This window comes from Thamnophis elegans, chromosome Z, assembly GCF_009769535.1.
Source record: "Thamnophis elegans isolate rThaEle1 chromosome Z, rThaEle1.pri, whole genome shotgun sequence".
NCBI classification, from domain to species: Eukaryota; Metazoa; Chordata; class Lepidosauria; order Squamata; family Colubridae; genus Thamnophis; species Thamnophis elegans.
Window position 1 is genome coordinate 37,049,109 of NC_045558.1, and position 12,613 is coordinate 37,061,721.

The 12,613-nt window shown below is 36.6% G+C and overlaps 1 protein-coding gene across 1 annotated transcript in view; it reads right to left on the bottom strand.

Annotated features, from left to right (window-relative positions):
• Positions 1–4,243: 4,243 nt before the first annotated feature.
• Positions 4,244–12,613, bottom strand: part of MEOX2 (mesenchyme homeobox 2) — a 53,824-nt gene continuing 45,454 nt past the window's right edge. Inside the window, exon 3 of the mRNA XM_032237656.1 lies at positions 4,244–5,502. Coding sequence (XP_032093547.1) covers positions 5,278–5,502 — 225 coding nt within the window. The 3' untranslated portion in view covers positions 4,244–5,277. The remainder of the gene's footprint in view (positions 5,503–12,613) is intronic.

Here is a 12,613-nt window from a genome sequence, read left to right on the forward strand (position 1 = left end):
AGATGATTGGGTTGACTTGCTACTGCACGCTGAGGTGGCCTACAATAATTCTGTCCATACCAGCACTGGTTTCACCCCTTTCCGTGTTGTTTTTGGTCAAGATTTTGTTCCTATTCCTGAGTTGCCTCGTGACCCACCGCAAGTTTCTTCCGTCGCTGAGTGGAGCGAACGTCTGAGCCATGTTTGGCCTTTGACTCTTGCTACTTTGGATGCTGCACATCGTGCTCATAAAAAACAAGCTGATAAGAAACGTGCGCTACCTTATCAGTACCGGCAGGGTGACCTGGTTTACTTGTCCACAAAATTCCTTCAAACCACACAGAAGTCCAAAAAATTGGGGCCTAAGTATGTTGATCCATTTCCCATCATCAAAATCATCAATCCTGTTTCTGTTCGATTGCAGCTGCCTAAGCATCTCAACCGTGTTCATCCCGTGTTCCACGTTAACCTCATTAAACCTGTTCGTGTTTCTACTTTACGTCCGCCTGACGACCCTCCACCTGCTCCCTTATTGATTGATGGTGAACGGCACTTTGAAGTTCGTGCAATACTGGACTCCCGCAGGGGGCGTAATCGCGTCCAATACTTAGTGACTTGGAAGCATTTTCCTCCCTCTCATACGGAATGGGTTGACAAATCCCATGTTCGTGCCCCCCGGCTGCTTCGGAAATTTTATGCTACTTATCCTGACAAACCTTGATTTTCTCTTCTCCCTCCCCCTTTTTCTCTCTTCTATGTTTTGTTGTTCGTCTGTTTGTTTGTGTTTTCTCGTTTTCCAGGCCTGACCGCCTTTTTCCGGGGGACGGCCGGATGTCAGCCTCTGCTCTGCTATCGCTTCGGCTGCCATGAAACGGGGAGGGAGGGCATGGTATTTGGGAGGGGTTACTCATTGTGCTGGAGGAAGGTTCTGGAGTTCACCGGCTGATCAGACTACACATGCGTGGGTGTTTCCCGCCAGGACTAACGGCACCGACATTCCATCTTTGTGATGCCTTTTGAAGTTATCTCACACCTGACACTTGGAAGAATTATGATTGGACTGGAACTGTGATGCCAAGGGGTGGGGAATGGGCTATTCTATATATCAATTGCTTTCGTGCCTAAATAATCAGACTTCGCTTCGCTATGCCTTTAATCATTCTTAATTAGTAAAAGTACACTTGATTTCCACACATGGAGTCTTGTGGTCTTTCTTTCCTAATTAATTAATGGAGAGGTGTTGACAAGAAGAGTGATGGTTCTGAGTGAATAAAGATTTATGTGCGAGAACAAGGACCCAACACTTGCACGAGTGCAAGCATTTGCTGTTTGCACAAGCACTCACCTACTTGCATGGCCCAATTCCAAATAGGGAAGGGCCCATTAGTGGGCCACAGGCCAGGGTTTGGAGACCCCAAGTCTAAACCACAAAGTTAGAAAATAGAAGAATGTGAGTTCAAGTCTTACCTCATCCATGAAAGTCAGCTTGATGATTTGGGGCAAGTCATTTTCTCTCAGCCATAGGAAAAAGGCACATTTTTGCTTTCCCAACTGTATACTGCATACCGTTATGCATGTTGCCTAAACATACACATGCATGTTGCCTAAAATGCCTAAAATGTCTAATGTGCTGTGCTGTCTCCAAGACAAATTTGCATTCCATCCTCTATCAGTAAATCCATCAACTATCTTACCCAGGAACATTTCAGCATTGTTGACTCCATGTGGGTTAGTCAGAAAAATATCTAAAGGTGTGTAATTTTTTTTACCTTCTACATGTGTTTTACCTTTAAAAAAATCCTAAATGGGTCATGACAGCAATTTATTGGGTTTTATCTTTGTCCTTTAACATGACATTTGGCAAGGATGAAAAGGGAGGAGGGAAAGCAGTATTTGATTAAACAATAGTTTATCTGAAACATGAAAAAATGCTTCCCATTCTTGCCTTGGGAAGCAACATAGAAATAGATATTAATAAATATATTCTTTGGAACCCACCCAGCTTTGCAAGATCTTATGCTGGGTAATTATTAAGAAACATGAAAGCATTAGACACCTTTATACTTCAAGTAAAAGTCAAATCAAGTCTTGCTTTAAAGACTTCAATATAGCAGAATGCAAATAGTCCTATCATAGTATGACTGGCAACAGGACTAAAGCCCAAAACAGGAGGCTTACCAGATTCTGAGGTTGAAAAAAGCCCAAATTAGTTATACCACTGATCATTTTTAAAGTATTCTTTTGCTAATCTATGGCCTTTGACCATGGAAATGGAAGCCACGTTGAAATTAAGCCACCTTGAATCTCAATTTGTTGAGGCTCATCCAATCTACCTAGCAAGGGAACCTTTCCCTAAGAGAAAATATTTGCACACCCCATATGTGGTAAGCAGGTTGTGCTTTCCTGCTGGTGGACATAATTGAAAACTACAGTAATAGATCTGAAAAATGCCCAATATCATCAATGTGCAACATGAATGGATACTTAATAACAGGCATGGCTCTACTGTGTTATAGATGTATGGTGAGTGTTAATGGGATCCTGGCCCCCTCACAATAATGCTAACAATTGTAACGATCAGTAGACTCTAATAGGAAAAACTGCAGTTACTTCAGGAAAAGTTCTCTAAGCTACTGAAAATTAAACAGCATTGGATTTGGTTAGCTTTCACCAACCAAACTGCCTGCTGATGTCTTACTGTGCCTCTTCCTGCTGATCACCACGGATGCCAATACCAACCTACCAGATTGTCACCACTGAAGAGCAATTGAGTTGATTGGGTTTATACTGGGACTCGTGGAAAAGGGGGATATAGAGGGACAAAACTGGATATTCATTTGTATGCTTATAATTATTGGCATGCTTTTATATGCTATTATTATTGATGTACCATGTATCAACAATGTTTATGGGCAAAACAAGACTATAACTGAATCTACCCTGAAATGAAACTCAGGAAAAACTGGATGTAACAGAGTGTGATAATTGGTCTTTTATTCACCCTTTCAAATTATTTCCCTCCCAAAATAATTTATCAGTCCACAGAACATAGGATTGCAGAGCTGTTGCTTTCCCCCCTAACAATGTTAACTAATGGACCACTCTACCTAAACAAGGGGACAATTGTGAGTAGTTTTATATCAAAATATATTTTATTTTTTATACTGTTTCCATCTTTTTTAAAAACCTTAACAGAATCCGCAATGGACTTAGAATCAGCATCTCCACTCATTGACAGTTAAGATGAAACTAAGTTAATGAAGTAAAAATAGCAAAAGGGGGGAAAGGAAACTTTTACTCAAACTTCCACAAACCTTTAATATAAATTACCTAATCCTAAACCACGTATCAAAGGATAGGGTCTGTAAATACAAAGAGAGTTAATTAAATTAGGACTCCCAGCAGAACTGGCAAGCAAGAAACATCAGAGACATACAGATACAGACACCGACACCCATCACCCTAAAATTAGCATGTTGATATTTCCACACCAAGGACAAGCTCCCCTATTAAAACTGGGTTGCTGTACCCCATTTCTCTGCCGCTGCACCTAAAAGCAAACTCATTGCTTTTAGGAATAAATGTTTCTTCTTCAGAATTGTCTGGATCTCTTTTTTATTTAATCTTGAGTAGCCCCAGCTCAAGTTGAAACCCCAAATTATTCTTCTGACAAGTTCTATGATATGGGATATTACATTATTATTAGTGCTAAATTACATGTAGGATTTATTTATTAAAATTTATTTTCTTTAAAATAAATCCTTTCAAACATTTCTTTAAAAATGTTGGGTGGCTTATGTCTTTTTGAGTATTTGTGATCATAATATATGATTGTTTAATTTACACCATGTTTTAAAGTTGCCATTTCCCTCCTTCCATTTCCAGAAAGTAGGTGCAAGAAAAATATCCATTTCTCAGTTGTCTGAAATCTGGTAAAATAGTTTAACCTAGTCCATGTTGTTCTTGGCGAAAGGCTTCCTTTGGATTGCTTTTTCCTATTAGAGGGAAGAATTTCCCCACTGTATCAAGCTTTATCCAATATAAAGTGCCCCATTTGTACAATGCAAACATAGAGAGAATATTATGTTTCTAATATTTTGAGTTGTCCATAAAACTCTAAAGAAGAACAAGTCTTATTCAAAAGGAATATTTATTAAGCATTTCCTTTACAAAGTACAATCAATGTTTTGTTTAAAATTTTGGATTGTTCCTATTTCATTGTATATACACAAAAGCTTAAAAAAGGGCAGAAAATATCCTTATTTTTTGTGTTCTATGCACAAACATATTTAATAAAACTTGATCATTACACAGAGAACTTTGCCTTATTAATTTGAATACTTAATATTGGAAAATTAATATCTGATTACTAACACAAAATAATGGAAGGTAACAACTTTCTCATTTGTAAGAAAATACTGTTCACAATTCATTTTGAAGCAGCTTTATTAGATGTACTGGTACTACTATGAATAATATCCAGCTATAAGAATCATATGCCTGTTATATTACTGTAGTAATAAATTTCAATTATTAATCAAGATTTCGTTTCTTTTCATAATAGGCATGATTCTTTTTTAAAAAAGAATATTTTTTTGCTGTTAGCAAAACTTTGCTTTTAGAAAGTAAGAAGATTTGAGGAACAAGGTTTAATAATTTCCCATTAGCAGCAGTTGATAGTAAATGCAACATAAAATTTGTTTTGTCTATGGTATAAGGATTTCAACTAGCAGACTCATTTATACTATTTGTTATGTGAATGCAAATGTCTGCATGTATTCTACAACTCTGAAACACAAAATTAAAAAAAAAGATTTTAAAAAGCCATTTATTCTCATGGGTGACTATTGCAGTCAGCTAATATGAATGCACTGCTAAAAATGAGTGAAAAGTAAAAATGCTGAAAAGTAGATATATACAAATTAAAATACAATTCTTATCCTCTTGAGACAGTGTTTCTGTTGGCACTGTGTGGAAAGCAACGTCATTGTTTGATGCAAGCTAAAGCAACAATATTTGCTCCATTGTCACTGAAAGGACAAGTGAATCTGGAATGTTGAAAAGCAAATGTATCTCCTGCTTCTACTCACAAGGCACATGGGAGGCATGGCACTTACTGAATCTAAGCACAAATAATAATAATAATAATAGTTCAAGAGTGGCAGAAATAGTAAGTCCTAAGTTACTTTCGTTTTGATTGTCAGAAAGTCAGTCACTTGCATATATCAATGTCCACATAAGCTCGCTGTGTTAAACATGGCTTTCCTGAGAACAGACCTAGGATTCCTTCCTGCCTTATCATAAGTGTGCATGCTCAGAGCTATGATCACTGTCGTGGCTGTCGTCATTTGCCAGGGAGTCCCCTGTATGTTGGAGACTGGCAGCACCAATGCCAGAAAGCTCTGATGGGAGCAGAGTGCCTTTTTTCACGTTTACCAATTCTTTCTCTCGGGCTGCAGCTCCCTGTTGCCCTCCTTTTACCCGTTTCCATTTCATCCGTCTGTTCTGGAACCAAACTTTTACCTTTAATCAGAACATGCAAACAAACAAGAACACCATCAGTAAATGGCCACACATCTCTTATCAGGGGAAAAAGCAACAGTAGGTGCTCACTCCTTATCTTTTAAATCACTTAAAATGGGAAATAAGCAACCTATGGCCCCTAGGGCTTGATGGGCCTATGATTAATTTCTGGGATATATTCAGAAGATCCACTCAGATCTCTGGTAAGAGCTATCAGTTGGTCCTTATGTCCTGTTGAAAAGAGAAAAGAAACCTTTACTTGATTTTTATCTCATCTTTACTATTGTTTATAAATAATGCAAGGCAATTAACATACCTAATACTCCGTCCTCTTCCTACTTTCCCCACAACAACCTTGTGAGGTGGATTGGACTGAAAGAGATTGACTGATCCAAAGTCACCTAGCTGTTTTTTCATCCTTAGGGAAGGACTGGAATTCATGATTTCCTGGTTCGTAGGCCAGCACCTTAACCACTAGACCAAAATGTCATAACTTGGTGTCAAAGCAATAAGAGGTATTTTTCTTCAACCTGGCTCATCATATGGTATCCTATAAAAATGCACTGGAAGAAACTATTTAGGATAAAGTCATTGTGAATAAATGCTTGTTGTATAAAGGTTCTTGTACTTATGTGTTTATAGTTTTCAAGTGGTTTTATGGTATTGCAACTATTGCATCTATTAGGAAATATTTATAAAATTGCATGCCTATTTCATGTTAGAAGCCTTGCCAAGGATATGTTGCTTAAAACCTTAGATTGGTAACAGAAAACTGAATTTAAAATAACCCAATCTGAATACATTTTTATTTAACTATTTTTGTGGGCTTCCATTTCTATATTTATAGTTTCCAAGTGATTGTCTGGTGTTGCAAGCATTGTATTTATTATCAAGAATTTATAAAATACATTTGAGTCATCTGAGGATTGAAAAGTGTTCCAAGATCCTATTGGGTTTTCTGCCAAAGTGAACCAACATGCCATTATTAATATTAGTTTCACCACCGTTCAGTAAGTGACAGATTAGCTCACCACTGTTATAAAGTGTTGCAGCACAGACATTCATTTGCACCCCTAAAAGCAGACAGCCTTATTATTCTTAAATATATATTATTTATACTGTGGTCCTGGGAAATCCAGAATATGTCATTCTTAAGGGAGAAAGTGTTGTATATAAAATTCTGCACAGTGGAAACTTGTGGAAAGCGAAAATTGCCATATCCCTGGTTATAGCTAATTATACATGTTTTGGAGCTTTAAAAAAACAACCTCGAGGACTTTTAGAGCATGATGTATTGTGAGCTGAATAACCACAATATTTCTATATTCTAAAGTCATATTTTATATTCATGAAATGTATATAGATCAAGAATACATTTTGGAAATTCATTTAAATTCTATTAAAAATGATGATGTTTTTAACTTTAATTTTAAAGTTGAAATGTATAAGGCAAGCTTGTATAATTCACTTATTTATGTCAGGCTGCTATTGTAACTAGACTACCTTAAGTATCTAAAAATCGGGCATAGTTATTTCAGATTAGTAAAAAAAACTTCTCCACCCGCTGAATACACCATTTCTTCTATACAGGTTGCCAGAGCCAAAAGGAGCAGGCATGTATTTAATTGCTAGCTGTTCTGATATGAAGAAATACTGTTACACCATCTGTCAAAAGCTTTCACAGAAACAGTGTCAAAAGATTCATAATGCTTGTTCTCTTCATGTACTTCTTTGGGTAAATTATTCATGTTACTTTTCACAGTGAATTTCCTCTAGTAAAATGTTGATGTATTGGCTAATACTACCTGCATTAACTATAATGCTTGGGATGATTATGTTGATGTAAAATCAGTGAATTTAGTAAACTGTGGGTTGATTATTGGTATTTTATCAAATCCTTTTTTGATAGTTTATGCATTCATCCACAAATGAACAAAAATGTTTGGAGAAGTGAGGGAGACATCCATTTGTCATTGTCTATCTATCGCTACATGCTGTATTTATCAGATAGAAAGACATAATTTCCTCCTCCACATACTGTGAATTAGAAGGAGGAGATGATATGGGATAGGTGGAAATGGGGTGGGGTGAGACTGGATGGGACAAGCCAGGGCAGGGCAGGGCAGAACAGCATAGGTGATAGGAGATAAGATAGGGGATAAGATATAGGACATTATAGGAAATGATAAGATATAGGATATGTTAGAAGATAGCAGATAGGGATGGGATGGAGAGAAGAGAAGAAGGGAGTGGAGGGGGAAGAAGAGAGGAGAGAAGAAGAGAGGAGGAACAAGATGAAAGAATATAAAAGATAGGCTAGGGTAAGGTAGATTAGGGTAGGATTGGATGAGATAGGATAGATTAGGTTAGGTTGACAGGAGATGATAGGAAATAGGAAATGATAAAAGATAGGAGAAGATAGGATATATGAGTTAGGATAGGATAGTTGCGCAAAACAAATATATAAAGACTACTGCTAATAAACAATCAGTTATTAATTCAATTGTTTTTGTTTCCTGGTCTGTACATTTTTGAAGGGTGGCACTTGACAGGCATGCTCAGCCACTTATATATTGCATCAAATATATATACACATACAGGTAGTCCTCCACTTACAAACATAATTGGGACTGGAACTGCATTGCCAAATGAAGCAGTTGTTAAGTGATATGGCTCCAATTTTACAACTTTTTTTACTGGGATCATTAAACATATTACCAGTATTACCAGTTGGTAACAGTAAATAACCCAGGATAGTACAATCATCGCAATACGTAGTGGTTGCCAAATATGTGGGTTTTGATCATGTGACCATGGCAGTATTAAATGTGAGGACAGTTGGATTTCAATTGGAATGTCAGCTCTAAATTGATAAGATGGAAAAAGTGGATTGTCTAAACCATTTTTACTGTGTTTATTTACTTTTTTATATGTACTATTCTTTTGGAGTGATGATAAAGTTATATTCACAGTTGTATTCCCTTTGAATATATATAGCAATTAGAAATCAAAGGTATGTGATGTATTTGTGTCCAAAATGACATCATATGCATTTATTCAAACTTCTCAGGCTATAGTTTTTTTTTCTTACCATTTTCTTACAAGTGCAAATCTGCTTTTTTATTTGGATCAACCAAGTATTAATCCACAGGTTGTCACAGAAATTGACCAAGCGGCTTATTGTTCAACCATCATGTCAGGGTCTCAGCCAGAATGACTAGTCCAAAGTTACTCAACTGGCTTTCATGCCAAAGGCAGCATTAGAACTCAATTTATTGGTTTCTAGCCTGGTGCCTTAACCCTAAACCAAACTGCCTGTCTTTTCAGAATACAATTAATATAATATATACAATATTCTATAAAATGAACAATGTAGCAATGTATCTCAAGAGAAATGAGCAAATCAAGATCAAAAATTTAACTATTCTATTATCACTATGATAAATGAAAATATTATATCCTTATTCAGCATATGTAGTCCTCAACTAAGAACCATTTATTTAGCAATCATTCAAAGTTACAAAGTTATAGCATTGAAAAAAGTAACTTATGACTTGCACTTATGAACATCACAGCATTGCTACAGTCATAGGATCAAAAGTCAACACCTGACAACTGGTATGTGTTGATAAGGGTTGCAGCATGCTGAGGACATATGATTATCATTTATGACCTTCTCAGCCAGCTTCCATAAAGTAGGGAAAAGTGACCACATTTCACTTAACTGCCATGATTCATTTAACAACCATAAAAAATAATTTTAAAATTATGTGTGATTCAACAACCTTGCTTAGGAAATTCTGGTTTCCCTTATGACTGTAAGTTAAGTGGAATTCTAGTGGAAACAAAAACTGATGATACAAAAACAGCAATCTTCCATTATGTCAAAATGTAGCGCCCCACCCCCAATACTAAACTGGAAACTCTAAAATAATCTTATGAGGATTTATTGAAGGAAATATAAGGCACATCCCTATAAAATCTGAATTGTATCACAAAAGAATATAAGATCAACTTGTATTTTGGCACAGTGAAGTTAGAAATAATACAAAAGGACAGATGCTTGGTCAAACTAAATAGCTTTCAGATGAATCAGTTGCTAAATTTCAGCCTTAATTACTGATAGCTGAAGAGCAGATGTGTTCAGTTTTGCAACTTTTAAGGAAGTATTGTTAATGAGAAAGGAAAAATAACATTCTGTATATCTGAGAAATTTAAATAGGGGAAGAAAACAAGCCTGAAATATAATGTAAACATGAGTAAACTAATGTCAAATATAATAATGCATGCAAAGTAGCAAATACTATTAACGTTTATTTATTTAGTTAGTTATTATATTTATATGCCACCCATCTTGTCTAGAGGCAACTCTGAGTTTTTAATTGCACTATGGAGTGTTTTATGTGTCCAAGCTGATTTGTAGAGTTGGGCAAAGACAGGGCAGCTAGACATATCTTAGCTGAATTCACTCTAGCAAAGCACATACATAAAAAGAATCAAGGCAAGGACCCTCTGAGGACCCAAGGAAATTGAAGTGGAAGAGCAAGTTCTGCCAAATTTTTAATAATAATCTTTTATGGCAATGTTCTCCAGAGGAAGAAAAATTGGGCTGGTCAGTTCTAATCAGACTTCAGTTTTTTTTTCTGCTCATAAGAGTACATATCTCAGCCATTGTCTTTTGTAGAAGAATCACAAAGAGAATGGAAAAACAGATAAAATTTCTTGAAATATAATAGGCCAAACTGCAAAGGTCATATGTAAAAAGAGGTGTAAATTGGCAAGTGTTGGTTAATCTAAGGAAGTGAGTAAGCCTAAGGGAGTCTAAGTCAATCTAAGGGAAGCTAGGTTGGCCAGCACATACAAGCAACGCCTGGAAGAAAGCATAAGTTAAACCATCTGAGCTGTCTCTAAATTTAGATGTCTTTTGGCAAAATCAAGACATACTTTGTGTAAAACAAGACAATCCTTTTCTCCCTAACGCCTTTTATTCACGTTTACTTCCATTAGACCAGGCTGTGCATAATGTCAATTAATTTCTTATTCTCTTGGTATGAGTTTCAGTACTTTCATATTTAATGAAGAGAATTTAAGGGCAAGTGCTCTAATTTAGAGACTAAATTGTCCAACTTATGTATTAGATTTCAAAGCTGACACAGAGGTTAGATTCACACATAGCACAAAAGCATATTATGATTTATTTGCGACTCATTATCACACAAGTGTTGAGCCATTGGCTTACTCATCAACCCTTGTTTAATAAATCCTGCTTTACTATGAAGTATATATTGAGCCAAAGGGAGATAAGTGGAAAAACCATAGTTCAATGGTTGAACATAAGCTTTGCATGCCTAAAGTTACAGGTTTGAACTTTAAGATCCCAAGGGTCCATGTTGAGAAAGACTTTAAAGCCTTGTAATTGGATAAGGGACAAAAGGGGTATAAAAATCAGTCTGATAATTGAACCATGGCATAGGAATGCAATATCTGACAGACTGCCTATTTCCAATCACTTCTGAGATTCACCTGAGATTCTCTCAATTAAACTTGTCCTCCTATTAAGCCAAGAAATATACCTTCTCTGCAGCAGCTTCATTCCAGAGACACCTATGGTATCCAGTCTCCTGGGGTTTTGGAAGATCTTTTAGGTCTTCCTCCTGATTCTGTTCACAGGCCTGGAAGTAGTATCCTGTAGAACCCCTGACATGTTTTATAGATATAGTTATCTTTAGTATGAACTGCCACAGCTTGCTTCATGGGAGCTTTATAGGCAGCCATAATAAATTGAAATACTAATAATAAACCCATGATAAAGAGAATAATAAACCCATAATAAAAATGAATACTTCTTTCATAGGTAAATGTAAAGATAAAGGTTCCCCTCACACATATGTGCTAGTCATTCCCGACTGTAGGGGAGTGCTTATCTCGTTTCAAAGCCGATGAGCCAGCACTGTCCAAAGATGTCTCTGTAGTCATGTGGCTAGCATGACTAAATGCCGAAGGTGCACAGAACGCTGTTAAGAGCCAAGGAGGCGCAGTGGTTAGGGTGCAGTACTGCAGCCACTTCAGCTGACTGCTAGTTCTGCAGCTCGGCGGTTCAAATCTCACCGGCTCAGGGTTGACTCAGCCTTTCATCCTTCTGAGGTGGGTAAATTGAGGACCCAGATTGTGGGGGCAATATGCCGACTCTGTAAACCGCTTAAAGAGGGCTGAAAGCCCTATGAAGCGGTATATAAGTCTAACTGCTATTGCTATTGCTATTGCTGTTATCTTTCCACCAAAGTGGTCCCTATTTTTCTACTTGCATTTTTACATGCTTTTGAACTGCTAGGTTGGCAGAAGCTTGGACAAGTAATGGGAGCTCACTTCATTACACAGCACTAGGGATTCGAACCGCTGAACTGTTGACCTTTCTGATCGACAAGCTCAGCATCTTAACCACTGAGCCACCATGTCCTTTTTATACTTCTTTCATACAGATCAGTAAAACCTTTCTGCATTCTAATAAAAAGCTGAAAAGCCACTTCCACTATAATCTTAATTATTTGAACAATTTTATATATGTGCTCTCAGATCAGTATAGATTCCTGGTGAATGCCTTGACTACTCCATATAATTTTCTTGGCAATATATTGAAAGTGGTCTGCCATTACCTCCTTCTTAGGTCTGAGAAAAAGTGACTTGCCCAAGGTCAGCTAGCTGGATTAGATCACACAGTTTCCTAGTTTCTAGTCTGATGTCTTAACCGCTATACCAAACTGGGTTATTAGAGTAATTGCAAAGTCCACATTTATCAAGTCAAACTAAGTAATATCCAGTATTAAGTATTAAAGAATTAAAGTATTAAGAATTATCTTAACGATGGAATTGCTTTCAGAAGCCAACTCATTCAACATGCTGAAGATAATTCCCGCACTATGGAAGAACTTTATGTCTTCTTCTTTGTTAGAAAATGAATTAAGGCTCACCATGCAACCAGGTCTTTTAAAATGCTATTATGTTAGATATGTTTTGAAAGGTGGTTTAATAATTTGATTTTTTAAAAAAATCTATTGAACTATCATATGGAACAGCACAGAATAAATTAAATAGTGAATTATTGTGTTTTACA